At 42.6% G+C, this 27,211-nt stretch overlaps 1 protein-coding gene across 1 annotated transcript in view; it reads left to right on the forward strand.

The window, feature by feature from the left end:
• The window catches only part of COL22A1 (collagen type XXII alpha 1 chain), a 1,057,215-nt gene that overhangs the window by 540,619 nt on the left and 489,385 nt on the right, over nucleotides 1-27,211 (forward strand). The window contains exons 10-12 of the mRNA XM_078686128.1: nucleotides 2,956-3,000; nucleotides 15,949-16,011; nucleotides 16,625-16,663. Of these exons, the coding sequence (XP_078542254.1) occupies nucleotides 2,956-3,000; nucleotides 15,949-16,011; nucleotides 16,625-16,663 (147 nt within the window). The remainder of the gene's footprint in view (nucleotides 1-2,955; nucleotides 3,001-15,948; nucleotides 16,012-16,624; nucleotides 16,664-27,211) is intronic.

Below are 27,211 nucleotides of genomic sequence, written 5' to 3' on the forward strand. Positions count from 1 at the left end.
CCTAGGTGGCAGGGACTTTGACAGTGTGGTACATAGAAGACAACCAGGCACAATGGTGTGCTTATTCAGTCATTCATCTTACTGGAGACAATATCCCCTGCAGCCCACTTGTGACATTTAGCTTCTACATCATTGGTGCACTTCCGGTTCCAACTTATGGCTTTATTGAACAGTTAAATAGGCCTATGGGGTAACCATGTTATAGAGACAAACAACATGCAATATGACACTCATTGGCAGTATCACAGCTCACACAATCACAATTCCATCAAAAGCGATCCAACAATGCAAGGGGACCACTAAAATAAATGCCCTTTTTCACGTGGAGGATAGAGGGACCCAGAAAGACTCAAGAGGTGGCCACTTCAAATTGAGGGTAGAGAGCTCAAATTCCTGTCTGTAGAAGACAAACAAGGACTGGACAAGGTCATGAGGTGATGAATCAGAAATCTTTTAAAAGTGGTAACCTCTACACTAAAGCTGTTGCTTAGTGTAATTCTAAATCTGCAGAACCCTAATGTGTAAGATCCAAAATAGGCAGAGCTCCTCCTCTTTCATTAGAATTCTGCTCTGACACACTTGACTGGAATAAAGGCTAATAGCTAACCTGGCAGATATTGCCACTTAATCTGCCACTTTTTACATAATATCCCCCCATTGCTATTCTACTACTGCAAATTCAATTTAAGTTGGTAGTGGTGGTTTGGCCTTTCCTGTGAATATAGCTCTCTGAAGTATCTCAAGCTACAAAAGTTCCACAACCAAATATCTAGTTAAGGCTAGCCACTAATTCTTGATGTGTTGAAAAAAGGGGCAACCCAGTAACCCAGGGACCTGGTAAGGACAATTATCATCAAAAAGAGTGGTCCCTATGGGGGAAGTGTAGCCTTGGGCTTCTATGGAATTTGTGCCCTAAAAAAACTCCTCCGTAAGTTATTTGGTAATTTGATAGGTGCATTAATTTTGCTGGGGGTTGTACCAAAAGTGCCCTTATAGATATTATATCAAGGACCAGGTAAACAGATGTCCGGGTTGGGCCTTGTGAACATTTTACATTCCAATGATTCCCTTCAGTCTTGGTCATCCCAAGGCTGCATCTGGTGAATGATTCCCATAGTCAGTTGCGCTCAGCTGGGAGTCACAATAGCAAACTTTCAAGTCTGAAAATATTTTGATCAGGAGAAGGGCACCCCTGGCATCTGCAGCAGTAAATATGCTCATCAGGTATTAGCGTTTATTATTAAAAAAATGGTCACTGCGATTGTTGCAGCTCTGGTTGTGGCTTTCTTTGCCCCAATCCTTTGGGGTCTCCTGTTTTTACTTTGCCCTGATGATGAACCTGTCCTAAGTAATTTTGTCAAGGGGTTGAAACGACGACATTAACATATGTGGACTGGTTTTAAATTTTGATTGTGGTTTTCGACACTCATGCTGTTCGTAACAACATATTGTCTCAATCAGACACATGTGTATTTTTTTGTATATAGCACAAGCACACTTTTTAATCACTCTATATCACTATCACTGTGCCATTACTTTGTGGGACCATCTTGTCTTTCGAGAAATGTAAATGTTGTGCCACATCATTATGAACCATTTCTGCCATACATAAACGGAATTTGCAAAATAAATGCACCTATCGCATAACACAGTCCAAGGTTACACTTCCCCATAGGGACCACCTTTTTTGATAATAAACGATAATACCTGATGAGCACTAAGTAATTTGTTTATTTGTTCAAATTAAGTAACATTGCTACAAAAAAAGCAACACATAGCATTAGACATAGTATAAAATACTATAACGTTTCAGTGGCAATGTAAGACATTTGAACACTATACCGCATATGAGGATAACATATGTCATTGTCTAAAGCACTCAATAAAATACCACTTATAAAAAAGAATAAAAGCAAATTAAGTGGATCTTATCAGTTCCAACAGCCATAGTTGTGAGTGTGTGTTTACTTCCTACTAACCCAGCTAGTGTCTTCAGCCCTTGATCCTGGCTCCCCTCTTTGCAGTGGCTGGCTTCATCGTGTCCACTGTTCCTTTTAGAGGTAAATGCTACGTTTTGATTGGCTCATGACGGGAATTGGTTAATTGTGGGGATAGGCGAGTTACGTATGTCCAGGGGATTTAATGCGAATAGAAATAGGCTAGAAATAGCAGGGTGATGGAAACAGCATATGAGAAATGGCCCTGGATGGCTTGGGTTCAATGGGGTGAGGATGTGGGATGTGAGATGTTTAAGGAGTGACGCAGGAGAATTCTGGATGAATATAAGGTTTGACGGAAAGCCAGAATAGAAGTGTTAGAAAGAGATCTGAGAAATGTGCGGGTAGGTAAAATGTGCCATCTGTGTGTCCCAGAAAATGGTAAGAATGAAGAAGAAGGTTAGGTACTTCTGGAAAGATTCAGAAGTAATGATATTGGAGTCAGGGAATAGTGGGTGTAGCTGTGTGAGACAGGAAGGGACAACTGGGCGAGGTGGGCAGATGGGGCAGTAGAACTTCAACAGGCTAGAATAAGTGAGACATTATCCAGAAGCTGAGCAATTGTGAAAAAAAAACACACATGAGCACGTGCGAAGCAAAAGTTGTATACCTTCGATTTGTAAATAATGGGTGCTTCCCCACAGCTGGCGCAGATGTTAGCCCGACGGGTAAGTTGCATTGTTGGCGTTCCATCCTTCCGTGCTGGTTGAGCGCGCGCTTGGCGAGCAGACTTGGCGATGCCAAAAGTCGCGTTTATCCCGACTAATGCATTTTCCTGTGTTTGTGGTAACGGCGGAGCACGCGACAGTAACCCGAGGGCAGGGAAAACACGCGCCTCTGAAAGGCGCATTGTTGACATATTTTCTGTGGTGTGCGCTGATTTTTAGGCTTTGAAGTATTAAAGTACCTGCACGCCGCAGAGGTGTTGTCTAACTCTGTTACTTTGTTTTGTCTGTAGGGTGAGACTGGTCCACAAGGCCCCGAGGGCCCTAGAGGTCAAAAGGTGAGTATCTTTAAAAAATGTCAGCTTTCACGTCCATGTCTTGCTTGCTTTGAAAAGATGCATTTCGCAGACTGATGTGTAGTATTTCGCTTGCAACATTTACGTCAGTGGCACAAAATGTAAACACGAATCTTTTTAGCAGAACGAGCAATGAAAGCAAAGGGACTATACTACACAAATTCCTCTTGATAGTGAAAGGAATATTTCAGACCGAAGGTGCACAGTGGTAATATCCTTGGGTAGCACACAGTCAAACTAGACAACTTAGCGTATGTCAGAGTAAAACAAGTTAAACATTTTTTTCACTTAGTGTAGAAAAATTTTGGTGGGCCCATGAGAGTTGGATTGAAAACTAAACAAGATAGTATAAGGATTATGTAAAAAAAAGTGTCCTTACATTAAAGAAATTCGATGTCTACAGCGATCCAAATCAACAAGGAATGTGAAAATGCCTGTCAATGAGACCAGTCTTTTCTTTTGTAAGTTGGGAGCAGCTACCCTTTAAAGACATGCTGGAATCAGCACTTTCTGGTTGGTTGAAGGGATTACCTGGCCAAGCAGACCCTACCTCTTCTGTCAAGGGTGGGTGATTACACTCGCCAGTAGCGGCCCGTGGTGGGAGTGCTGCTGAGCGCTGACGTGGGGAGGGGGAGGGGCAGGGTGGGGGTTAGTAAACTACGAATTACGGCCGATTAGAGGTAAGTAATCAAATAAATAAATAAAACGAATTTCATTTGCCTATGCAGCGCGCGCAAGAAAAACAACAGATGAATGGGGAGTAACACAGGGGAGCCTCTCGATTGGAGGAGGCACTAGGAGCGGCACATGGTGATCAGAGTTGTGCCAGGGCAATCCGGGCACAGAACCTAGTGCGTGTTGGTATGAGTCGCCCCAGACAATTCAGGTCTCCAACACGTAGAGATGAAAATCCGTACATCCATGGAAATGAGGCACAATGACCGGTGCACGTTGAGATGATATGCAACAGGCGATTCCGGTCACACACAATGAAGAGTTGCAAATTCCACCCTTTTTAACAGTACCAGCCTATGACCGAATAAAGTATCTTTAGTCCATAAGGCCAGGTACTTTTTAAACCACACTTTTCATCCACCCCTGACCCTTTCACTCACTACAAACGCACCTCACATAGCACTACAATAACAGTGCTCCAGCGTAGTCGCCAGTCATATCATGCCTCTTCCCGCATTGGGGCGGGAAGACCCCGATGATGAAGCATGACACCAAGGGCCCTTTTGGTGTGTGAAGGGTATTTTAACAAACACAGTGCATGCCTTAGCTAGCTTCCAGACATACATCCCTTCTGACCTCTTCGAGGTGGATCCTTTTGTTTCTTAAATAATTGCACGGAGGAAGATGCATCCACCTTAGTGCTCTTGCAGGGCACTACCTCTTCACTCCCTAATCCTTGTTTTTTTTTAACACGTTCAACAGAGCCAAATGAGGTAGAATGAGGCAGTGCTACAGGTACACAACCACCTCCGAGGGTTACACCCTGTGAATCGGACACCGCACGCAATGAGCATGCCGTCAGCGTGTCGTTCAAGAGAGATACACGATCAATGGAACAGCCTATGTGGGGTGCCGCAACTGGTGAATCCCCTCACCATCTACTAGGCGGTTATGAGTGTCAGAGTCCGTGGAGTAGAGGAACCAAACACCTTAGATGCAGTCAAGATGTTTGAGGCTTTGTACTAGATACTTTAGTCTCCAGACACAAGCCTTATTTCCATGCTCACACCACACTTCCAGTTGGGATTTAGTAGCCAATGTGGGCACTTGAGAAGGCTCAGCTCTCCAAATGTCTGAGGTAGATGGAGTAGGTCCCTCATGGGAGATCTTTTATGTCCCTGAGATATCCAAGAGAACAGGAGGCTTGCAGACGGGCCCTTTGAGAGCACACTTTAGGGCACCACACTTCAGCAGGTCTTGAGCCCAGGTCAGCAACTATTCCGAAAGGGCACGCAGTCCCCTTCAAGGGCAGTTATCCTTCATGTGCACAACAGAGTTCTATGGCAATGTGCACCCGGGTTCTCTGGTCATGTGTCCCTGCAAGTAAATCTCATCCCTTGCTGAAAGATAGCCACCGTAGCTATACTGTTGAGTGTCTTTAAGGTTAGGGGGTCCGTAGTTATACTGTTGTGTGTCTTTAAAGTTAGGGGGTTCAAGAGCTGTCCCTGTTAACCAGCGATCTATCCCCTAAATTGTAGTCTTGTCTTCCATGGGGCCATGGAATGTAGATCTTAATCTTTAGTGGGGCCCTCAATTGATAGAGGTCTGCCGTTCTCGTAGGATGCCCATGGTTTATGGCTGTTGCATGGGAAAAGCACAGATATGCTCCCCTGGCCCTGGTGTCCATTGGAGCCAGGCACCATGCCACACAAGATTCTTAGAGCATAAAAATGTCCATATTCTATAAGTTGCATTTCTAAGCAACTTATGCCTAAACCCTATTTACCATTGGAAGGGGTTTGGTATGGCAAATCCATTGATAGGAAACATCATGAGGCAACTCCACTGCAGTCCACTATTGCAGCCAGAAAGTGATGTCAACCACTTCCCCATGTTAGCCTATGGAAAGAGCAAGCCTCATAAGTTTCGAAAACACACACAGGTGTTCCTCACTACCTCACTACCTGGTACGCACACCGACCTGCTATGGTTGGTTGGATAAATAGTCCCTAGCACCAGGGGAGGAAGTGCAAGTATGCAAAAGAAGACAGGACATGGGTTTAACTAACACGTGAGTCAGTGAGCTTACACACAAGCCTGGGATGGCAGGTGGCACACTCAATCATGGGCATCATAGGTGCGGTGCACATATGCAGCGGCCTGCCCTGACAGGCAGCTCATGAGTTTACTCATAATAGCTGTCAATGCCCACACACTGGTCTGCAATGGCATGGGATTACCCAGGCCCTAGTAACTTAGGTGCGAGTGCGCACTCACCACCCAACCTGGGGCTGCCGGACTTGTGTCTACCCCGGCCTGTGACGATGGGCTGTGCAACTTGTCACTAGCACCATCAAGCAACCACTCGGACACTGAATTGAGTGTTAGAACAGGGGGGCTGCAGGTCCATGTTTTGGAACATTTTATCAGCTCCACTTCCAGGTGCACGCACTTCCCAACTGCCTTGACAGGTAGGATGTGCTCAGGGCCCTGAGGCCACAAGAGAATCAGTCATACCCAGGAATTCCCACTGGAAGAGCCAAACTCCAAGGCAGGGGAAGCCCCAAATGAGGGTTCCTCACTACCTGGGCATGGAACATCCACATGTACCCACCCGGCCTCAAGCCTACCAACCTCTATGCCCATCAGGGCTTCCCTGGAGGGGGTGCCCTAATGGTATGGGACGGCCCTCTCTGGGTTGGGTGAGGTGTAAGTGATGTCAACCTAGGAAGGGGCACAGTGGTCCACCGCCTGCTATGACTGGCCCAATACAGGGTTGGCAGGCTAGCCGATGGGTGGCATATGCAGGGCTACGTCCCACTACTAGCCAGTTCCGTATCCGCTGAGGATATGTTTATAGGGCGCATGAAGGTATGGCACCTAAATCCATCGCTTGTACACACCCTGCCCAATGCGGGCGAGGCGGTCGAGCTCCCCTTCCCTCTGCAGTTCAGTGGAAAGGTGCCCAGATTCCTAAGGTCATGCGGAGAGAGTTGGCAAAGACTAGGAGGAAAATGTGAAGGGTTTTGGGGAAAATTTGCCTAAGAAGGGCAATGTCCAAGAGGATAAATGCCTTTCAAGTGGTATTTAGAATTAAGTGTAACACATTATACCTTTTTTAAATATGGCCAGTATTACACAGACTTTACCAATGCAAACCTTTGATCTTACACCTGGACATCACGGAGCCTTCACGGAACAGTGACGGACGATCCACCATATTTATGGAACCGCTATTACCACTTATTTTCTCTACCTTGGACCTGGGGCATTCCTAGGGAGGGACCCCCGGCGCAGAGTGTTAGTGCTTAATTTGAGCCAGTGGTTTCAGTGCTCGGCACTGGCACTTAGTTTCCGACACCAGCATTTATGACACTCTGCACTAATAGGGGCTGTTTGTTTTATTTAGAAATTAGTACACCAACAGTTGTTTACTAATGCAACACACATTAAAAATGACTAATACCTGCCACCGAAGCCATTCTTATATCTTAGAAGGCCTGGAATAGTCTGAAATGCCGCTCTTTTAGGAGTGTGAAGGTTAGTAGATGTGTTTGCACTGTCACTGGCAGCGCTGGCTGGGACAATTAGTGGTGCAAGCTACACAGGCCTCCTGATGAGGCGTTACAAAAGGGGATGATGGACGGACCGTTTGAGCAAATCATCCGCCACCCCAGTTCAGACATGGCCATATGCAAATCAGTATGACCCTGTGCCTCATGGGAACAGTCCAGCCTGAACTGCCAAGCTATGTCTTCCTTGGACCGGAAACAAGCATCCTGGGACCGATTTCGGGTTCATAACCCTCATCAGCCAGGCTTTCTTGAATCCAGTGGCAAAGTGAGCAAGGGACTCAAGTCTGAACATACCCTGCCAACTAAGGGCGAACAAAGCGATGCAAAGCGATGGACGGAGCGTTTGAGCAAATCAAACACTCACCCCCAGTCAACTGATCTTGGTTTAATCCATCACCATTCTTTAGCTCACTCCGCCACCCCAGTTCAGACATGGCCATATGCAAATCAGTCCTGATGAGGTGTGTTTTTTACAAATTAAGCATTTGCACAGACAGTATATGCCCTGCACGTCACGTCAAAGCTGTTTCTTTTTGTTTTCTGGAAAATAATCTCCTGGCCTTGGGAGTTTGTTTTCAGAAAACAAAATAAAAGTTAGTATGGGGGTGGCTAGAATATGACACCTGCTTGGCAAAGTACGCGTGCCTTCAGTGGACCAGTCAAGTCAGCGGGCTGCCCACCAGGATTTAAAGAAGATGAACTTCTCAGGGTGCAATAATATTTGCACTGTCATCTCCGAGCTTTTGTCTTGTACTTAACACTCTAGGTGAAGCTTGTCAGAAGTATTGCAGGAGAGAAACATGCCGAATAGTTAGGTTAGCCGATTTTCTCCCTTCTCACTATCACATGCAAAAGTCCCTAATGGCTGTTTTCTGCAAAGGAAATTGTGCAGTAACAACTACCAAGTTTTATCTCTCAGTCAAAACTCAGGGAAAATGTGAAAATATGCAAGAAATGAGATGCTGATAATGCATCTGCCCTTTCTGACACATTATATGAAGTGATTAGCATAACACAGGTATTTGTAAGCCACATATTCACCCCTTAAGGCATATTGACTCAGAATAACGTGTTTTATTACTTTTATTGATTTAAGAAGCACGAAAGGCTGAGTGGTACTGCCAAGATTTGAACCTGTGGCCTTGAGGTCAAACATAGTTTTCTGGATTGGATGCATTAGTCGACTGAACCACCAGATCAAGCAATAGCGCTTTGTGTAAAAAAAAAAACCTTAAGAACACAAACTGACTTTGTGGCCATTTGCCCCCATTTCTATGAATTTCCGAGACTGGAGCTCTCCATTTCACCAACAGCTCTTTACTGGTGGTAAAATTAAGCATTTAAATAACCAAGTGACCAGAATGGTGAGCATAAGTCATTGCCACAAAAGGGATGATAATTGGATTACACAACAGAACATGTAGATGACAGGATAGACCCTACCCTGAATTTTGAGTGAGGTAGGTGATATACTCATGAAAGGGTGGGTTCAGTTACTCCTGCGCAATATTACAGCTGTATTGGCAGTGCTGTCAGATGCTCATAAGTCAAGGCATATTAGGGCTGCTTTTCTCCTCATCCATGGAAAAAGGAGCTCCTTCCTGATGTGGGCTCAGGTTGTTTTTATCTCACCTGCAGGTCTGAAATCTGACTGGTGGTTATGGAGATGCTGGTTGAGTTCCATGTATTCTTGGAGCTGTCTCATTATTATTATTATTATTATTATTTAGAAGTTTGTAGAGCGCGCAGCTACCTCCGACGGAGGTGTCCCGGCGCTGAAGACAACATCTCGTGAGGTTCAGAGAGGTTCAGGAGGAAAAGAGTGGACTAGATCAAAGAGAAGAGCCAGGTCTTAACTTTCTTCCGAAACAGAGGCTCAGAAGTCAGGAATCTCAGTTCTGTTGGTAGGTGATTCCACAGTCTGGAGGTGGCCACTGCAAAGGCCCTTCCTCCCGTTCGTGCTAGACGGAAACGGGGACAGATCATTATGCGGAGATAGTTAGATCTGAGATTTCGGGATGCTTGTGAGATCTTCAGTCTGTGTCTCAGGTAGGCGGGGCCTCGACCATTAAGAGCTCTAAAAGCAAGGGTCAGGGATTTAAACTGAATACGTAGTCTCACTGGGAGCCAATGAAGTTTGATCAGATGGGGAGAAATGGAGTGACGGTAGGGAACATTGCAGATCAACCTGGCCGCTGAATTCTGTACTGTCTGTAATCGATTTATAAGATATGCCTGGGCTCCAACATACAGGCTATTTGCGTAGTCCAAATGGGAGGTTATGAGGGCATGGACTACTGTCTTGCGTGAGTCTAATGGCAGGAAAGGGATGATTTTTTTAATCATACGAAGCTTTCCAAAACAAGATGCTTTGACTTTATTAATTTGGGTCTTGCAGGAGAGGGCAGTGTCAAATTGGAAGCCCAGATTGCGGGCAGCTTGGACTATTATAGGGGGAGGATCTAATTCAGCCGGCCACCTGAGGTTGGAAGAGATGGGGGATTTCTGATTAAAAAATAAGACTTCTGTCTTATCTGTATTCAGTTTTAAGTTGTTTGATGACATCCAGGCGGCGATATTCACCATGCAGTGGCGAAAGTTTAGCAAGGAGCTTTCAGAGTGATCTTTGAAGGAGAACACCAGCTGAGTGTCGTCAGCATAAAAGATCACTCTGACGCCCCATGATTCCACCACTTTTGCCAGAGGCTTCAGGTATACATTGAACAGGAGCGGGCTAAGGGCAGATCCCTGTGGAACCCCCCATGTCAGCGGTTTCTTGGTGGAAAAGAAAGGGCCCAGCATCACTTGTTTGAATCGATCCGTGAGGAATGATTTGACCCAGGTGAGAGGGGTCCCACCAACTCCCACCTCCTGCAAGCGTGTAAGTAGTGTTTCATGGGAGATGGTGTTGAATGCTGCGGATAGGTCGAGGAGGACCAGCTTGGCCTCCTCTCCTCTATCCGTGCACTCACGAATCGACTCGGACACTTCTAGAAGAGCTGATTCAGTACTGAAGTCCGGCCTGAACCCTGACTGAGAGTCGTGGAACAGCAAATTTGACTCAAGATAGTCAGACAGCTGTTCTTGTGCCGCCTTCTCGAGCACTTTGGCTGGTTGGGTAGGAGTGAAATCGGTCGGTAGTTGCTCAAACACGTTGGGTCGACACCAGCTTTTTTTTGAATGGGAATTAACAACGCGTGTTTCCAGACGGAAGGGACAACACCTGAATATAGGGAGGAGTTGCAGGTTTCAAGCAGGGGGTTAATAACTAGTGGGGCGATCTCATTCAGGATCAGAGCCGGGGCTGGATCCAGCGGTGAGCCTGATTTGCATTTTAAAAATAGATTCAGGGCATACTCCTTGGTGAGTGGTTTAAAAGTTGTAAATGCTTTAGTACAGGTGGTGTCAGGATCTAAGATAATTTCTGTACGATTCTGAAGGATTGTTGCCGTAATGTTGGCTATTTTTTCCGAAAAAAAGTCAGATAGTCCTTCACTAAGTGCTTGGCAGGGGGTGACAGGAGCGGACAGAGTAGTGGGATTAGTAAACTCTTTAACGATGTTAAAAAGGGCCTTAGGGGAGTTTTTTGCGTTAATAATAGTTTCTGCAAAGTATACACTCATGATATTACGTTTGAGTTTGTGAAACTCTTTAAGGGCCTGTCTGTAAAGAGATTTGGTTGCAGAGTCATAGGACCGGCGCCATAGGTGCTCCAGTTTTTTACATCTGCTTCTGTTTTCCCTTAATTCCGGGGTGAACCAGGGAGCTGACGTTTGAAAAAATTTTTTTTTAAGGGTTTTATTGAAGAAAACAAGAGAAATTTACATATATCGGGTGTCCTACAGAGAATACAATATTGCGATAGGTGAGCGAATAAATCAATGTGGAAAATTCAATTCACAGGAGTATGCAATGTCAACCTAGTTCGGTACATCAATAAGGAGAAGTACGATCAACAATCCAGCGAAGTAGCAGCCAGCAGGGCTCACCCACCCATAGTTCAGGATAATGAGGGCCAAGTCAGATACCCCGATACATAAGAAAATCAATACAGGATGAACAACCCGTCTCTCGTAAAAGAAAAAGGAAAGAGAAAAAAAAAAGGCCATAGAACTAAACTAAGTCAAAATAACAAACCCCTCCCCAATCCCCCCACCCTGCACCCCTGCAATGGCTACGGCCCATCCCCACTAGCAGCGTGCCTGTCACCCCGGAACTAGACCTAAAAGAAGGAAAAAGAAAGAGTGGAGGAGGAAATATCAAACAGGCCCCCGGTGTCCCTTACCCCCCGCCAGTAGCAACCCGTCCCTACACGTATCCAGAATAATACAATGCAACGATTAAAATCAGACGGGGGGGAGCTTGTAAGAACCACCCAACTCCCGCGCTAATATAGGTTACAAATCCCGTATCAAATGAAGTCATTGTTCAAACCCATCCAGTCAAAGTCAACCCTGGCCGCTGCGATTTTTCATGCAAGCCCTGTCCGCTCGATCCGCCATCCCAATGAGAGTATCAAAATGCTGAGAAAGTTCAAAGTCAGTACGGAAGGATTGAAACCAGGATAATAGTACACAAAGTCTAAGAGTCAAACGACGTCCGCTGTCCACCAAAGATAAATCGCTAGAGCGTATTTGAACCATCCAAGAGAAAAAGGGTGAGGCAACAGTCCTATAGTCACTGGAGAACTCGCTCTGAAATATAAGATCGTCCATGTCCATCTGGGGCGGTATCGGCATAGGGCATGATGTAGATTCGATAGTCTGGGGCTTGCTAGCAATCGTTTGGGGGTCGACAAAAGATACCAAGTCTGGCTGCAGCGCGGGGCCCTCCGTCTCAGACGCTTCTTGCTCCACGGGTAAAACAGCTTGTTCCAGAACCAACAGGTTCGTAGTCCGGTCTCCGACAGATGATATCAGCCGTTACGACCATCCTCTGGATGAAGGCGGTGACCTGTGAATGGAGCTCCCCAATGGCGGCCACTACAGTATGCAGCGACGGTATACATTCCACCCGCTCCATCGCCCCTTACGAAGCGACCCAGCGGGTCTCTGAACCCCGGAGGTCAACTACTCCGGGGCACCAGGCACAGGCAAATCCGATGACAACTGTGGGCACTCTCAAAAGCGCGATCTCAACACCGCCGCCGCCAGCGAGGAACCAAGCCCATCGACCCCGGGAGCCCAACGGGGCCTCCGGGCAGCGGGTCCCCGACCAAGGCAACCGATGCGTCACGCCGCCGTAGCTGCGAGATAAAACTGCCACCGATCCACCATCCCAAACGGACCAGAAACACTCCACTTCAGGAGACCGGACGCTACCTACGTCCCGCGGCCGATGTTATTCAACTCCAACCAGGCTGGGTTAGAAATCAAGGCCCCGGCTTCAACTCTGGGTTAGGCCGAGAATGGAACACGGCGTATCTTCGTTATTCAAGCAGCTAGAAATTCTCTAACTGGTGCTTGCAATCAGCGTCCTTTAAATAGCGTCGGCGGGGGGCGTGGCCTCACGAAAGGGGCGTGGCCTGAGGGTTCGCCGGTAATGGCGGCAGTGGTGTTTGTTTAGGATCCCGCGGCAGCGCTAAGATCCGCTGCGCGGGCTTGTCAGGTGCGTGCTTGAGCCCCGAGTCAGTGTCAGGAATGGAGATCAGGTAGGTTAAAATACACAACACAAACAGTGACACTCAAAGTTTAAAAATGATAAGCGGTCGTGCTCCCGGCTTCCGCCTCAGGAGATTAAAGTCTCATCGCGTCCCTTTCCATGATCTTGCTGAGGAACGGTAGTTGTAGATAACAGAGGGTTCAGCTATAGGCCAAGGTATTCCAGGACGTGATATTTTTTTTTTCAGGAGGGCGTGACAAAAACATGTTTCAGAGCATACAGAACTCTTCCAGATCAAAAGGCGCAATTAATCACTTTTGATGTGTCAACCATGAAGAAGTGGAGGGAATTCGTTATTTGAAGAATGAGCATAGGTCTAAAGGTGCATTGGGTGCTTTTCTCTTGTTGGTCAGGTTCGGAAACTGATGAGTCACCGTGGGCCTGAATGAGGTGATAGCTGGCTATTATGGTGTTAGGGGAATGAGAAGGTATGAAGAATGATCCTGCGAGCTGGAGATCATGTTTCAAGTCTTGGTAATTTTTGCTTCAAATAATTTGAAGCGGTAACCTCAGTGTTGTTGGATTGCACTTAAACTAATATACAAGGAACTGGGCTGAACAGCTGTTGTTAGATATTATTAATGTCCTTACTTTAGTTTCGGTGTATGAAGTCTTTTTGTTTCTTATGGTGCATTGTGGTTCCCTTTCTTGTGTATTTTGTATTGTGTTTTATCTCCAGCAGTCTGATGTTTACATGACTGTCACTCCAGATTGTGGTTATCCTGTTTCCACTCTTCTAGACCTATGTTAAACTACTTATTGATTATTTTGACACCCATCTTAGAATTTTCTAAATTTAGTTGAGGCTACAATATCAGGGAAGTAAGGTGGTAGTAGGTAAATCTGATATAATACCTGTATTTCTGATGTCTGCGATAGAGTGAATTTAGACTGGGCAACAGGTTGGCTTCCTTCAAGGTTATATGAGAAAAACTGGAGGTCGGTCTTGGTGCATTTTGTCTTCAGGGTAGTGTAAACCTTTGGCATGAGTATTTGTGAGTCTGGTCTCAAGGTGGCATGTTTCTTCTGCTTTTATTCAATTCTTGTATACTATAGTTTGTTGATATAGTATGGGGAAAGTTGCAAGTCCTGCTCACTGTAACTGAGGATCTACAACTTTTCAGTTCATATTGAAAGCGGCAGTGATCCTAGTGGAAGGGTGTGACATGCTATCCAACTCATAATTCAATAAGAAAACCTTTGGGCTGGACACAAAATGGTGTCTTGGTGCAAGGGAGGTGTGACCTATGAGTAGTCCTGGAGGATTCTCAGTTGTTGCAGTCAGACTGTATTCTCGTGGTCCGAGTGTTCATCTTAAGGGGCCTCTCTGATCTGAGAGTTGGCTGTTTTGTACATCAGAAAAGATGTGACTTACTTTAACGTTATCCTATTAGAACTTCAATTTGTTGCACTAAAACAGCTTTCTTGTGTTTCTAGAGCATGCTTAATACAGCAGAACAAATTATAATCTCTCCGTGTAGCAGAAGTTTGAATTCTGCCATGCTGCCAATACACTGCAAAGGTAGGGCATGTACAGTCTAGTTTATTTTTGCTACACAGATGGAAGTGGTGAAAAACCTAGCAGTCTACTGTGTGCTGTACGATATAGTTTAAGCGTTGGATGGTCCACAATGCACTGTTCTCCATGTCCACAAGCAGACCTGGACACCCTCTGCCATCCCCTATCTGTGGATCCTGGCGGTGAAGGGTGACTCTCTTGTTAGCCACTTTCACCATGGCATTCAGGGAAGCGGAGTGGGTCATGTTGCATCCTACTTCACACAACCACTGTACTGTTGCTGTAAGTCACAGGAACTTTGCTTTGAACCCCAATTAAACAATGGAGCCGCACCAATCAGTGACTGGACATAGACAATGCAAGAGCTTGGGTGTTTCTTGGTCTATGGGCCAGAGTAGAACAAGCACCATATGTTGTTCTACATTTTCTTTTGTTATGACCTAATGAACATGAGTGTATGGAAATGCAAAAATTTAATCACATATTTTACTATACATGCGATCTTTGGCCCTCAAGACCTGACTGTTCGAATAAGCCTCCGGGGCCTGCAAGCGCCTGGACACCCTATTGAGTGATTAGCGGCACTTTATAAATCCTGATTGATCGTTGGTATATTAACCAGGTGGATCTGCTGATCAAATTTTTGTCACAGAACTTTAACTGTTGTGTCAATATTAAACCATGCCCCCAAAATGTTTTCATAAAGCCTTTATTATGTCTTCTACAATGTTATGAACTTACTGTACATAGAAAGCGGAGTCAGCCATGCTGAAATTCAATCTCATGGCCTTCAGATCATAGACCTTTAACTGTTGCATCATTCTTAATTAATACAAAGAAAATATTATTATAAAGCTCTGTACTTGGACAGCTGCAATCCAATTTAATGAACTTCGTGTGCAAGGAAAGCTGAGCTAGCCAAGCCGAAATCCAATCTCATGGGCTTCAGATCACAGCAGATATCAAGAGAGAGCATTAACTTGCTCAGCCACCCCTGCCATCCCTGCCAGCCCCTGGCTTTGGTCAAGGGGGAAAGAAGTAATTAACACAGTTTATCCTGCTGTAGATTAACAGTATCAGGAGGCTGTGATAGATGCAGAAATAACATAACAGTTGTGACTCTCCAGAAAAATGGTTAAATTGGTGTATGTTATTGGTGATAACATTTTATTAATCGCTAACGTTTGGAAACGAAGTTAAAATCCACAAAATTAATTTTTTTAAACTTCTCCAAGAATCCATGCCATAAAAGAAGAGTGATGCAAATCAGGCCTTATGTAAAGTAGGCTTCTTGTTGCAGGCAATGATATTCTAAGCATCATTGCCTCAAAGGGGGACTTTAGCTTTATGTCTTGTTTTCTTTTGGGGCTGTGTGGGGTCACATTGGTTACTTTCATCACCTTTGCATCAATGCATGAATGTAAGTAGAGTTTGAATAATAAATATGTTGCATCAGATGGTGATCAAAGATACCAGACTAACAGTGTTGTTCTTTTCCAGGGGGAGAGTGGCCCTGCAGGCTTTCCTGGAGTTCCAGGTGCAAAGGGTGATAAAGGCGAAGCAGTGAGTGGACATTATTATTATATATTGGCTGTGCAGCAATGTGTATGTGCAGGGGATGATCATGCCAGTCAACCGCCTTGTTGAGTAACGTGGCAGGCGTGCCCTAAAGTGAATGCTTTGTGCTGTTGTAAGTGATTCGCTTTCTGATGAGCCTGTTGTAGGTTTTCCAATTCAGCTGGAATGGCAGCATGTCCTTAGCGCACAGCGACACCATTGGTTAACACCATGGAAACCAGTAACTGCCATTGGACAGGATGACCGCCATCAGATTCATATTGCCAATCAGCCAAACGTCTTCATATGTATTAAATTGCCATGTATTTTCTCAAAGTTTGACTTTATTGTAATACAGAGGTAGGGTCCACCTTACCAGGAGCATTCATATGTCTCTTATCATTAAAGCGAATATCTTACTCTAGCGGGAATTTGTGCAAAACACTTGCTCCTGTGATCTAGTAAACTTACTTAGAGAAAATTAAGAGCTCCCTGTAGGTCCGCAGTTTTAATCTAAATTACCCTCGTTCCGCACCTGTTAACATTATCCCTTTCACACATACCTATTAATAGAGCAAGAATTAAAATATTAACTATTGACTTGACTTTCTTCTTTTAGGGCCGGGCAGTATCAATAAAAGGAGAGAAAGGAGACGAGGTAAGGAAATGAAGAAGGAACATTTTTCTTTTTTTTATTGCATCTTGTTACACAGTTTTTGTGCACTTCAGGAGTCTCCTGTTCTTTGACCGATTGGTGCTGTTGGGAACCTCAAGTTGCAGACTATAATTTGCAGATTGTGAGGTCTCCCTCCCACTGGAGCAGCATCCACGAGGGACCTTCGACCTTGCCCTTGGTAGTGTCTTCAGTGTCGTCTGAAGGTTTGCTTGTTTTGCTGGCAGTTGTGATACTTGGGAGTGAGTCACCCGATCTTGCTTCTTTCTACCTAGTCTACATGTGTGATCAGCATTGTGTGCAGTTTATAGATTTCCCTTGTGGGGGTGTAGGACTGTGAGATCCTCCAACGAACCCGCTGTGTTAAGTCCATTCTATCTGTAGGTTGTTTAGTTTGTGTGTGTTGTTGCTTTGTTGGGTGGTCTGTCTTGCAGCCTTCTTACCTCATGTATGTGGTCAATGCTGCTAGGGCGGTCCCCTGTGGAGACGTTCTTTATGAGAGTGATGGCTTTTACAACCCTTCACCTATCAAGTTTGGTCATTTGTGGTTTTACTGTGTGATGATTGACTTTAGGGTGGTGGGATTAGTGATATTCTTGGTCACTGGTGGAATCAATCAATATCATATGCAAATTAATCTTGAGAAGTTCTGTGGTGGAGTAAGTTATAAGAAAATGTTCCTACATGTAGAGATGAAAGGCAGGCACACGTATTTCTATAAAGTTTTGCATTGAATGTTTAAGATATGAATATAAATAATGTTGGCTGTGGATATTGAAGATATAAACCACAGCTCTAGTAGCTGCTGGGAATTGATGCATTGAGTCCAACTTTGAATACACCACATACAGCCAGACAGATTCACCTATAGATGAACGTGTGTCGCCAGATGTCTTTAATGCACAACACAGTGTGTGTCATCTCTTCCTGAACACGGCGGTCCAATGACAAACTGATTTAGCAGAGGAAGGCCCATTTCAGTCTTTAGACCTCAATATAATTGTCAGGGCTTGATAGATTTGAATCATGCCCATGACTAGAGACAATCGCGAAGCATAACAAACCTTCTAGTGCTGACGGCTGTAGGAATCCAGGACATTAAAACATGTGGAAGAGGGCCCGCATCCCTTTCCAATGTCCTTTCTGAGAGAACATATTTGAGTACTAAAATACTTAAAACATTTTTTAATTCAATGCTGATGACATCAGCATAGAGCCTACTAAATGAAAGAAATGTAAAGTTAAAATAGCGCTACTGATGCTTTATGGCTGGCACACATTATGGAGCACTGATCATTTTGTTGCTCCATCATCACCACATTGAGAAGCTCCATCCTATTTCGGTGCACGAAACTCCATAGGAATCACCCATTCCATGGCGTTCACCAGGGAATCTTGTAAATTAGTCTCCAGGGCAGCGGCGTAGCGTGAGCTGCCAGCCCCCGGGGCAACATTTTAAAAGAATGCATTGCACCCCCCTAACCCATGGACCGTTACCTCTGGAAGTGCTAACAGTCCAACGCGTTAGGGGTGCAATACTTTGTTTTTGAAATGTTGCGCTCCAGTGGATTACCGTCACTCTACGCCACTGCTCCAGGGTGCCCCAGATGATACTAGGCTCTTAAATCTTTTGCCATTGTGTGGCAAGTACTGGTCGAGGTTGAGTTTTACTGGCTTGTTAACCCCCCACCCTCTGCCACAACCAGATGCCTGGACATGGCATTACTGCAGTCGCGGCATTCATTCTGGTTGGGTCTGACGTGTAAAGAGATCAATGTTATTTGCGCCTCTTTCCAGCTGTGGCACCTAGCACAAGCAGAATGTCAATTGTGTGTACACATATTTTGCCTTGGCAGTTAAGTAGACTAGCTAGTTTGTGTAAACTTTTGGACAAACCAGTAACAGTAAATGCAGCCCCGGTCCGTGCAGGTAACAGCTGTGGGGCTAGGTGGGAGGCATTCCTGCGGAAGATAACTAGGGAAGATCAATTATTTATTTAATTTTCTCTCAGCATCGTCTTTCGAAATCCCCCACCACCTTGCCCCACCAACCCACTGCTGTTACCTGAACGGATCATGGCTGAACAAATGTGTCGTTACTACACGGAATTGGGGCCTTAAATCAATTGCTCTTACAGTTTGTTTTTCACACCAAGGTCTAACTGGGAGCAAAAACAAACATGAAACTCAGAAAAGACACTGAATACTCAGTGGTAGTTCTGAACCCGGTTTTTACATCGACGTATGGATGTCCTCGTATGTTCAATGACTCTTTCCATATCTTTCTCTTCAACACTTTCTAAGGGCAGATTATACTTACTATAAAGGTAGTTAACACAAATAATCAAATACCATTAATGATTTATAGCACAATTTCAAATCGTAGACTTGCACTGTATGCAATAAGGAAAAATATTTTAATTAATCTGAAAATATGCAGTACCTTTTAAGCATGTTTATGTATGTTCACAGACAATGTTGATATTCAGTGCAAGAGAATGCGCGATTGCACTAAATATATTTTTATAACATCAAGTTTTCTTCTTGCAAAAACGAAAACTATCTAATATACAATTTTCCAAACGAAAGAACTGCATTTTTTATTTTTAGTTCAGAATAATTTTATTAAAGTTTTTAGAATAAATGACAGAAATAGACAATACAAAAAATGGTAGCATGGTCAATGAAACCTTAACTATTGATAAAACAAATTGGTAATGAAAACATAATAGGTCAATATATTGCAAGAAAAATATAATCAATCAGAGGAGAAAAGAAGACTAGTAGAAAGGGAAGAGAAAAAGGGCAGGGGAAGGAAGTAAACATATTATATCATCCTATAGAGAACAGAGTTACTAACAACATACAAATAGTGTATATATAAAAATCACCATTTTAAACAAATAAATAGCGGTAAATACTTTCATAGTGATAAATAGGAATCGATAGGTGACCAAAAAGACTGATAAGAGTGAGAGTTATGATTAATTCCATGTAAGGATAACTGTGCACCTGTTCTTGTAAAAATGATCCAAGACCACCAAGCATGAACAGATAGAGACGAAGCATCTTTCCAACAAAAAGTGACTGATTTTAAAGCAGCTGAAATTAAGAAATTAAACAATTTTTCTTCTGGAACATTGAGTTGATGTACAAGAGCAACCGATTTACAAATTAACAATTTATATGAAAGAACATCCTGAATAGGTAGTATTTTTTGCATAACATCCCAAACTTCGGACCATAATTTTGAAATTAAGGGGCATTCAAATAACATATGTTGCAAGGAACCAGGATGAATCTTACAATGCCAACAAGTATCTGATGGGAGTAATTTAGCACGGAATAGACGTAATGGGGTCCACAAAGAATTGAACAGTATATATGCATTTGTCTGGTATAGAGATACAGGTAACCAACCAGAAATACTATTAAGCCAAATAACTTTCCAAGAGTCAATAGATAGAGAAAGGGAAAGTTCATTATTCCAAAAGAGTGAAATTTCATTTAGATTAGTACCTATTGAAGTAGCTAATTTGTTATACAAATTGAAACTGCATTAGAAGAAGTAGATACAGCTTGAACATAAATTATCAAATCCGTTGTAACTGCAGATGGGATACCATGTGGAAATGAGTCTAAAATGGAATTACATAAAGACTGATATTTAATAAAGTCAACATTAGGTAACTGAAACTTTGATTGCAAAATATCAAAAAGAATAAATGCATTGTCACAAAATAAGTCTTTAAGACAGAATATACCAGCCTTAATCCATGAATTCCAAAAAGTTACATTTCTATTCAATTTAATAGCTGAACTATTCCATAGTGATAAATCAGTAGTAGTATTCATAGGGGAAGCAAAATTTGAATCTAAATCATTAAATATTAGTTTGGAAGATTTGATAATAACAGAACGATGGATAATTGTAGATTTATGAGACATAGCAAGGTGGGTAATGGGAAAGGATGAACAATTGATTTTTCTATATAAAACCAAACAGGAGGTCTTAGTAAAGGAGAAGAATTAAACCACAGAGAACTTTGTTTCAATATAAATGCTTTATGGTATAAAAGAAAGTCAGGTACGCGGAAACCAGCATGAGACTTTGGCAGTTTTAGTTTTATGTAACTAATTCGAGGTTGTTTATTATTCCATAGAAATTTAGATAACATTTTATCAATATCTTTATAAAATTTCAATGGAAACTGTGTAGGTAGCATGGCAAGAGAATAAAAAAAATTTGGGGCAATATTCATTTTAATAGATTCCATTCTCCCCCACCAAGTGAGATGAAGGGAAGACCATTTGGAAGTTTTAGTCTTAATATAATCAATTATAAAATTACTATTTAATTTTAATGTTGTTGAAATGGACGACGAAAATAAAATACCAAGATACTTTAATTTATGTTTTTGCCAAATAATATCCGCCATGGGTAACATGTCAGGGGTACAAAAAACAGTTAAGGGGAAAAATTCTGTTTTATTAACATTAAGTTTGTAACCCGATACTGTGGAATATTTGGTGATAATGTCTAATAAAGATGGAATTGATGAAATTGGATCACTGATGAATAACTACACATCATCAGCATAGGCTAAAGTTTTAAGAGTAACATCATTGATTGTAATATCTCTTATAGCATCACATTTTCTTATAAGATTAAGGAAAGGTTCAATCCCCAAAAGAAATAAAAGTGGGGAAAGGGGACAACCTTGTCGTGTTCCTCTAAAAAGGGAAAATTGAGTGGATATTTGACCATTGATAAACAATCGTGCAGTGGGAGCAAAATACAAGGCAGAAATCATACGAATAAACGAAGGGCCAAAATTAAAAGACAACAAGGTTTGAAATAAAAATTGCCAATGGAGCTTATCAAAGGCTTTTTCAGCATCTAATGCCATAATTCCAGAGGGTGCAAGTAAAGTAGGACTTTGTTCAATTACATGTAACAAGGTTCTCGTATTGTTAGCAGAATATCTATTCTTCATGAATCCAGACTGGTCTGGGTGAACAATAGAGTGAAGTACAGGGGCCAACCTAGAGGCAAGAATTTTAGCATATATATACAGTCACTCTTGATTAATTAAGGATATAGGGCGATAATTTGAGACAAGGGTAGGATCTTTATCAGGTTTAGTAAGCACAATAATTAAAGCATCAGCAAAAGAACCTGAAACAGTCCCAGAGGAACCAAAAAAAGTAAAAAGTTGAAATAAGAAGGTAAAAGATGAGACTGGAAATCCTTGTAAAAATCAGCTGGAATACCATCAGGGCCTGGAGACTTTTTTTTTTTTAAGCGATTTTATGGCAGTTAAAATTTCATCCGTAGTAATGGGTAAATCTAATCCGAGTCTATTTGATTGTGAAATTTTGGGCAAATCACAAGAATTAAAAAAGGCATCAATTAATGAACTGTCACGAAAGTCTGGTTTGTTATATAGATTAGAGTAAAAATCCAGAAATTCTTTAACAATATCATTATGGGATGTAGCAACCTTGCCGTGAGAACCATGAATAGAGGTAATCTGTACTTTATCCCTTTTGATACGTCGATAATTTGCAAGGACTTTCCCAGACCTATTGATATTGAAACGAAATCTAGCATTAGAATTAGAAAGTTGGACACCAGCCTTTTACTGAGGATAGAATTAAATTCATAACGAAGCTTTTGTAGTTTAACTCGGTATTGAGGATTGTTGGATGTAATAAATAACCATTCAAATTTTGCTATTTGTTTCTCTAGTTGTTTGATATTGGCATTAAACGACTTGTTTTCGTGGGCCATAATAGAAATTGTAGCACCCCTAATGTAAGCCTTAAAGGCATCCCACCTATTGACTATAGAAGTAGAATCTTCCGGATTAAACAGAAAATAATCTTGAATAGCTTTTAATAGTTTAGGTTTATTATGTTCATTAAGAACAATTCCAGTATTCATACGCCATCTGAATTGTTTAGAAAAGGAGGAAGATATGTTTAAAACAAAAGAAATCAAAGCATGATCAGAAATGTCAATATTACCAATGATGGGGCTAGTTGCATATTGAAGAAGAGGTGCAGAAAGTAAAAAATAATCAATTCTGGAATGCGAATTATGGGGATTAGAAAAAAAGGTAAAACATTTATCAGTAGGGAAGTGCAATCGCCAAATGTCAGCTAACTTTGTAGTCTGAATAAAGGATTTAAAAGCATGAAAAACCTTAGGAGGACGAAATTTAATACTAGATAACCTGTCTAATAGTGGGTCAGCAATAACATTAAAATCACCGCCAACAATCAATGGAACTTTACCCAATTTTAACACCTCAGTAGTAATTTTAGACCAAAAAGTAGGGTCATCAGCAGTAGGGCCATAAATATTAAGTAAAAATAAAGTTGAATCATGAATTTTAATTTTAACTACTACATATCTACCCTCTGAATCTGAAATTGTACTTAAATTTTTTTCTTGCCATCAGCAGGAGACGAAACAATAGTATCGACCCACTTCTTTTTCATATGACGTAATATTTTATCTTCAACGTGAGTTTCTTGAACAAAACATATATCAGCTTTAAAACTTCCTAAATAATCCAAAATGTTGGTACGTTTAACAGGGTGTCTCAAACCTTTTACATTTAGAGAAATAACTTTAATATTATGAACATTAGCCATGAAGAAAAGAAATAAAGGAGGAAAACAGTAGAACAAGAAAAGGTGAAAAAAGCATAGTTGAGAAATAGAAGAAAAATAGTAACTCTAGATTTGAGATAATAGGAAAAAAATAAAACAAGGAGAAAAAACAAACAGATTACATGAATATCAAGAAAGAAAGGCACATGCGCTCTACAAAGATGACCGGAACCGTTGGAGCCCGAAGAAAATAAACATATTAACTGTGTCAGGATACAATAAAACGGTTAAGTTCAAGTATCCATGGAATGGTGTGTTTGCTGATCAATGAAATTACGTAAGTCATCAGGACGTTGAAAAGTTTTAGAGAAGTTGGCTTTCCAGATGCGCATAGTTGAAGGGTCAAAAAGACCATATTTGAACCCAAGACTTCTCAATTGGGGACGTAGAGCAGAAAATTCTTTGCGGATAGCAACAGTCTCCTTTGCAAAGTCTTGGTGTATAAAAATGTTATTCCCATTGACCATCAAAGAGGGGATCTCTCTTGTAGCTTTGCGTATCAAAACTAAATGATGGTGACGCAGAACTTTAAAGATTATTTGACGAGGCTTAGAAAGCTTAGGATTACGGTGTGAAGGAATCCTATGAGCTTTGTCAATCTCAAATTTTCCGAAAATTTGAGTTGTAAAAGACCTGGAATCAAATTTTCTAAATACAGTCTGCAATTGTCACCTTCAACTTCTTCAGGCAAATTGAAAATGCGTAAATTATATTGCCGATTACGGTTTTCCATGTCAAGAAGTTGTTTAGACAAAGGAGATATTTTGGCAACCAGCAGATAAATAGAGTCAAGTTTTGCCTTATTATCTTGAATTTTAATGGCATTATCAGATATTTTCATTGATAAACTAGCCATATCTTTTCTAACATTTTTAATTTCTGAGGCAATGGAGTCAGTATTACTACGAAGTGCTTGAATTTCCTCCAAAATCAAAGATAATGAGGGTTCAGTTGAATCAATAGCCTTAGATTTAATTGGAGGGGGAGAGATTTGTTGTTTCCTCTTAGAAGGCATAGAATTTTTATTTTCCATTTCAATAAAGCAATGAAAGTCAAAAAATTCAATGAAAATATGGGCAATATGCTGAAAGATGAAAAGCAGCAAAAGAAAATCTTCAATGCCGCAAGTGCAGCAGCTAAAATGAGCTATGGGTGTGGTTAGGCCAAAGCCAGGCCCTTTCCTGAAGGTAGCTCCTCCCCTCTGACTGACTGACCTGGCTGTTCCTGGAAGCAGGGCTGGGAGCAGGAGCAGGGTCGAGGAATACTGGAGCACCACCGATGAATAGCGCTAAAAAGCCCCAAACTGGACAGGTAAAGCCTTCAGACTATGAAAAAATGCATTTTCGCCGCGTTCCAGACACAATTCCGTCTTTAAAACGATAAAAATCGGGTCCGATTTGCCTGGGCTCCTCAGTCGGCGGCCATCTTGTCTAGCGCGATCGCGCGAATCCCAGAACTACATTTTTTTAATCGCATTTTTCTAAATAGTATTTTATTCGGCGATTTGTATAAGCCTGTCATGCTTGTGGATCATGAAATTATGAGCCAGTGACTGTACCCGCCTGGAAGGGAATGTCTGGAGGTCCACAGGACCCCCTTCACCCCTGCAGAGTGCTGCTCCCGGGGGGCATACAGACAGTGTGCTATCTTTTAGGTGGTGCACTGCCAGTGCGCCTCTTGAGAGCTTCTATGCCTCTGCGCCCGCGTCTGTAATAAGGCTCGAGCCTCGAGGAAAAGGGATTCTCTCCTTTGCATAGGGCAGGCCCCCATGCAAATGTGGGGATTCCCCCTGAAGATTGCGTTGGTGCTTTATGTGCGCTAGCGCTATCGATATTAAAGAAGGGGCCTTACAAGTGTCTGCAGCCTGTTCTGTAATACCAAAGTGCCCCGGGTGCACGCAAACGTTGCACTTTATGTAATGTGGTCCCAAGTCCAATACTTCATGCTTTTTCATTTTCAACCAATCTGCAAAGAGGACTCAGCCTTTCCAAGATGTCCGTGTCTGAATTATTACTCACTGACCGCGCTTCCTGAAGGATGACCACAGGCTGTTAGGTTAAAAAGTAGCCTTCAAATTACATGGCCCATTTCCTCCCAGCTGAGTACAGGGCAGCCGCCCTGTACAGGCACTGGAATTCCCGCCTAAACCACTTGAACACGCTCCACAGTAAGTTATCATAACAAGTCAGTGTATAAATAGTCCCCTCTGAGCGCTGCACTTGTTCTGTTTGTTCAGTCTGTTCAGGGATGTATTTAGCTGTCTTTTTAGTCACTGTATTGGGAAATGCATCAAGTTCATGCCTCCATTCAGCACTGTGTGAAAGAGACCTTGAATGTCTGTGCAACATTTGTGGTCAGATGCTTTATTCTGTAAAACCACAGAAAAGGAGGTGCTGTTTGAGAAAGGCTGTTGAGAACAAAGTATGTGCACATGGCTGTGATTGTGGCTTCAGAGGTCTAGCCAGAGATTAAAATAAAGCATGTCATTTGAGGCTTTGGACTTTCAGGCTTTGCCTCGTGTGTTGCTAAAGTTGTCTCGGCTTGAAGCGTGGCAGCAGGGGGAAGCAGGGGCTTAAAGGAGCCGTCTGAAACAGCTGTCTAGAAGAGGCTCCGCGGCAGCGGCCTCGCCTCTGCTCCGGGGACATTATTGCAGGCTTCGGTGGTAATCCCGGTGTATCTGGATGGAGGAGGAGGGAGGGACAGAGGAAAAAAGATGGCCTTCATGGGGGGCGTTGATTCAAGCCCTGGTTTCGAACGGGGCAACAACATCTGGAACAAATTCCACTTGTAACAAATATTATTATTGATCTGTAGTGATATTATCCCTGTGGTGTTTGTGGCCGACTACAAGTTTTCTTGTCTGAATGTGGATTACCGTGTGGTTTCGGCCTTATTGACAGGTGCAACTGCAGGGTTTTCTGCTTTCTGCATGATTTTCCCCCTACAAATTCCTCCGGCTAATGCATCAGGGAATTAGCAAGGAGGAAATCCCCAGGTAAAAGTGCAGTTTATGCTCCACTAAGAGTGTGAAATCGAGTGCCAACCCTGCCTGCATGTGGATTTTACAAGAGAAGGAAAATTGTGCATGTACAAACAGTGAATAAACTGGGGGTGGGCATAACTGGTGTAATTCTCTCTAGCGTAACTACTCGTCATTACTGCAAACATACTGCAAAGTTAATCATAATTATGCGTAATTTCATGAGAAATTTATTCCAGCATTTAGTGATATTTTCTTAGTGCAAAATACATCCTCACGTCCAAAACGTGCCAGTGGATGCATTTAAGAAAATAGCACTAAGTGCCACAGGACACGAACAGCAGTAGCCACTGATGCTCTCACTCTCTACAATTGTTGTTCATGTGCTTCTGAAGTGGGATTTTTGCCCCAAATTACTCTTAATTACTCAAGCTGCCATAATTGCATAATTTGGGTAATTTTGCATTACAAGAGTAATGCGTAATTACTGAGATTACTCTGATTACTCTGGCGTAATTAACATTTCGCTCCGGCATAGAGTAAACATGCATTTGAACATGTAATTTATTTTTCTGTCTACAAAACCCCATCCTTGCACTCCCTTTACATATTTAGGGGCTTATTTACAAGACCCTTGTGTGCAGGTGCGTCACTTTTAATATGGGGAAAAGTGACGCTCCGGCAGCCTAAGGGGCTTGTAAATAAGCCCCTTAGTTCTGTCTCTCCTCTCCCCCATGGAAAGACATTGTTTCTGGGTGAGGAAGTATCTTCTAAATTGATGATCGATGCCCACAAACTTATGGGTCTGTGAATACTAACTTCATTTTGCATTTTAAATCCAATCCCACACCAAAACCTAAACTCATAAGAGCA

The sequence above is a fragment of the Lissotriton helveticus genome, chromosome 4_1 (genome assembly GCF_964261635.1).
Source record: "Lissotriton helveticus chromosome 4_1, aLisHel1.1, whole genome shotgun sequence".
Taxonomy (NCBI): domain Eukaryota; kingdom Metazoa; phylum Chordata; class Amphibia; order Caudata; family Salamandridae; genus Lissotriton; species Lissotriton helveticus.